The sequence below is a fragment of the Octodon degus genome, unplaced genomic scaffold (assembly GCF_000260255.1).
Source record: "Octodon degus isolate 3935 unplaced genomic scaffold, OctDeg1.0 scaffold00089, whole genome shotgun sequence".
Classification (NCBI taxonomy): domain Eukaryota; kingdom Metazoa; phylum Chordata; class Mammalia; order Rodentia; family Octodontidae; genus Octodon; species Octodon degus.
In genome coordinates, this window is record NW_004524665.1 from 2,457,582 (window position 1) to 2,460,944 (window position 3,363).

The window sequence follows — 3,363 nt, forward strand, 5'->3', positions numbered from 1 at the left end:
TGGTACCACATGCCGTGCTGGCCCTGAGCTGTGCTGGCCAGCGAAACCAGGCATAGTGGCACACGCTTGTAATCCTGGAGCTGGGGAAGCTGAGACAGGAGGATCAGTAGAAGTCCAAACTGCGTAGTGAGACCCTGTACCAAATTAATAAAGAAATAAAAGATTCTTAAAAAAGATTTTAAATTATCTTTCACTGATCAAACGTTTATGGCAATTTCTGTCAAATAAAAATATCACAGTGCACTCTCAGCCTCCCTGCTCAGGGGGTCCAGTGCTGTGTGACTCCTGACCCCTCCCCAATGTCAAAATGACCATGAAGGGAGCTGTTTCACATTAATTCGGGACATCAAGGCGGCCAGAGCAGCACAAGCAAAGACATTCATGAAAGAGGACTCGCAGGTGCTTCAGAGAGTGGTAAGAACGCTGGGAGAAGGCGTCTGAAGCAAGCAGGGCCTCGTGGCAGTGTCTCTTACTGTAAGAAACAGAACCTTCAAAACCCTGGTTTACCTATTTTTTTTTTTTTTAAATCATACCTTGTAGGTGTCCAAATATCTCTCCGAGGCCTTTTCAGTTTTCACAGATACATACCCAGAAGTGGCCATACTGTAGTTTCATCTGGGGTGGGAGGTTGTTTTGAGACAGGTCATGTTATATATTTCAGGCTGGCCTTGAACTCATGATGCTCCTGCCTCAGCCTCCTGAGTGCTGACGTTGCAGACATTCGGCACCATGCCAGCAGTTAGTTGCATTGTTAGTTTGTTAAAGAGTTGCCAAGCTGTTTGGCACCATAGTTGTGCCATTTACACCCCCACAGACAGTGTGAGGGCTCATTTTATCCGCATCTTCACCACTCATTATTTTCTGTTTTGTTTTGGATAGTAACATCCCAAAGGGTTTGAAGTGTGGTACTGTCTTTTTTTTTCTTTTAATTTTATTTTATTTTATTGAGAAACAAGTATCAATGAGACAGTTTCAAAACTGATTAATAGGACAGTTTCAATAATTAATACATCGTACACTGTTATCTTCTTAGTGGTTATCCATAGTACAAGAAGCAGACAGGATATCCTGTCCAAACACTATTAGTACACCTCTTTCTTCTCACTGAATTAAGCAAAAGTAGCTGTATATCTATCCTAATTTATTTATGTACGTATTTATTTATTTGGTACAGGTCTCACTATGCGGCTCAGATTCGTAGTGATCCTCCTGTCTCCGCCTTCCCAGTGCTGGGATTCTAGGTGTGCGCCACAATGCCTGGTTTCAGTGGCCGGCACGGCATGTGGTGCTGGGGATCAAACCCAAGTCCCTGTGCTTGCCAGGCAGGTGCTTATACTGCTGAGCTATCCCCCCCCTTTTTTTTCTGGTACCCGTCTTCTGATTTGCATTTCTTTGGAGCTTTGGGATCCACTTTTCATTAATATGACAGAGCTTGGCACTTTGTGGCGGTCACGTGTGCCTCTTTTCTGCTTCTCCATTCAAGAGGTGTGCGCAACACAATGGATTACCCAGACAGAGAGGAGTGTTGCAGCTCGGCGTGGTGGGCGGAGGCAGGAGGCCTGCTTGTCGCTTGAGTCTGGTCTATGTTGTGAGTTCAGAGTTAGTTGAATAGTGAGACCCTGCCTTAAATACTCAGAAAGGCAGGTTTCAGCAGGTCACGCTCTGCTGGTGCCCTCTGATGCCCAGCGTTGCCAGGCACAGGCTGAAGGGTGTGTTTATGGTCATGAGTGCTAGTGCCCACATTTGCTGGTCTTGGGGACGCTGGCTTTGCCTTTGGTATGCAGAGGATCGTTACGGTGTGACAGTGCAGTAACAGCAGAATGCTCTATGTGAGGGGTTATTTAAAATGCAAAGAATCATTTGATGTGAATCATGAGCCATCACGGGCCACGGATGTGATTCTAATGACACAGCTGTGGCATTCAGTCTCGGGGACACATACATGAAGAGGAAGGCACTGTGACTGTAAACTTTGAGATACTGTGGGGTCTGTGCTTGGTGCCACTCTAATGAGGGAGCGCGAGGGCCCCAATGGCTCATGGGCTGGAGGTGGGAGTACGGAGCTTCCATAGCACATGGTAGATGCCCTTACCCAGGTGCCTCCGACTGGAGCATGACCAGAGGGTGTGAGCTCACTTGTTATCCAGACGTTTCCATTCTATGATGTGCACCAGCTTGATGAGCCACAGGACAAGTAACCTAGCAAGTAACAGTCACGCATGGAGGTGAAATGGGGGTTGCTCTTAAACTGTACTAAACAGTGGCTAGATACGGGGGTGCTGGGTGGGGGCTGTGACCCTCACACAGTAGAGCAGGTTTTAGATCTCAGTCTAGTCAGAAAGATAGTGCAGCCCAAGGACTGTCTCCTCCCCTTCAGGCTTCTCTGTGCCACAGTCCCTGCCGTTTGCAGGGCTCCCTAACCAGGCCTGGCAGGAGGAGGCCTCTGTCACTGCATGCTGTGACCCACAGATCCCGGGGTGTCTGTGTCCACTGGCTGTGCTGCATGCCTCCTCAGAGGGCTCAGGCTGGGCCCCGCGAAGGGCCACCTGGCTATGGACCTCAGGCATGGGTTATTCCTTGATTGTTCTAAGCTTGCCTCTTGGTACGGACGGATGTGGTGGGTTCACTAGGTATCTGCATGTTTCTACGCATTTAATTTGACTAGATAATTATTTTAAATTTCAGTTTTGGTTTCTTCCTCCATTCTGGTTTTTCAGGAAGATCTCTTCTCTGTGCATCAGCCTGCCTTCCTACTTGCACACATTTCTATTCCTGGTGCTGGTCTGTAGCTCTGGTCACCTTTGGTCATAAAAGACCCTCCATAATATTTTCCTTTCTATTTACTTAGGCCTGTTTTCTAGTTCTTGTACCATCTATCCTAGATCATGTCCTGTGGTGATGATAGAAATGTGTAGCCAGCAGTTGGTGGGTAGAGTATTCTGTAGCTGCCCGTCAGGCCCATGTGGCTCATTTTCAACTTAACTCAGCTGTTTCTTTGTTCATTTTCTCCCAGGCCCCCATTTCCTCAGCTCTGCAGCGGGGTATGTAGGGCACTGCAGGCCTGGTGGGCTGGGGCGCGGGGTGCGGGGAGAAGCAGGCTCCTTCCCAGTGGGGTTCACGTGCTGTACCCTGCAGAAGGAGCTCCTGGCTGCCTTTGACTGTGGGGACCAGAAGGCGTTCTTCCGCCTGTGGGAGGAGTGCATCCCGCGAGCCATCCGGGATGGGGACCCCGGGGCACAGAAGCTGGAGTTCTACCTGCACATCCACTTTGCCGTCTACCTGCTCAAGTACCACACTGGCACGCAGGTAGGTCGCCTGGGGTCACTGTGAGCGCTGTGTCTTGACAAGTGATTTCTCACTCCA

At 49.1% G+C, this 3,363-nt stretch overlaps 1 protein-coding gene across 1 annotated transcript in view; it reads left to right on the forward strand.

The window, feature by feature from the left end:
• Nucleotides 1-3,363, forward strand: part of Armc9 (armadillo repeat containing 9) — a 106,150-nt gene that overhangs the window by 15,461 nt on the left and 87,326 nt on the right. The window contains exon 3 of the mRNA XM_023722063.1: nucleotides 3,014-3,306. Within this exon, the coding sequence (XP_023577831.1) occupies nucleotides 3,014-3,306 (293 nt within the window). The remainder of the gene's footprint in view (nucleotides 1-3,013; nucleotides 3,307-3,363) is intronic.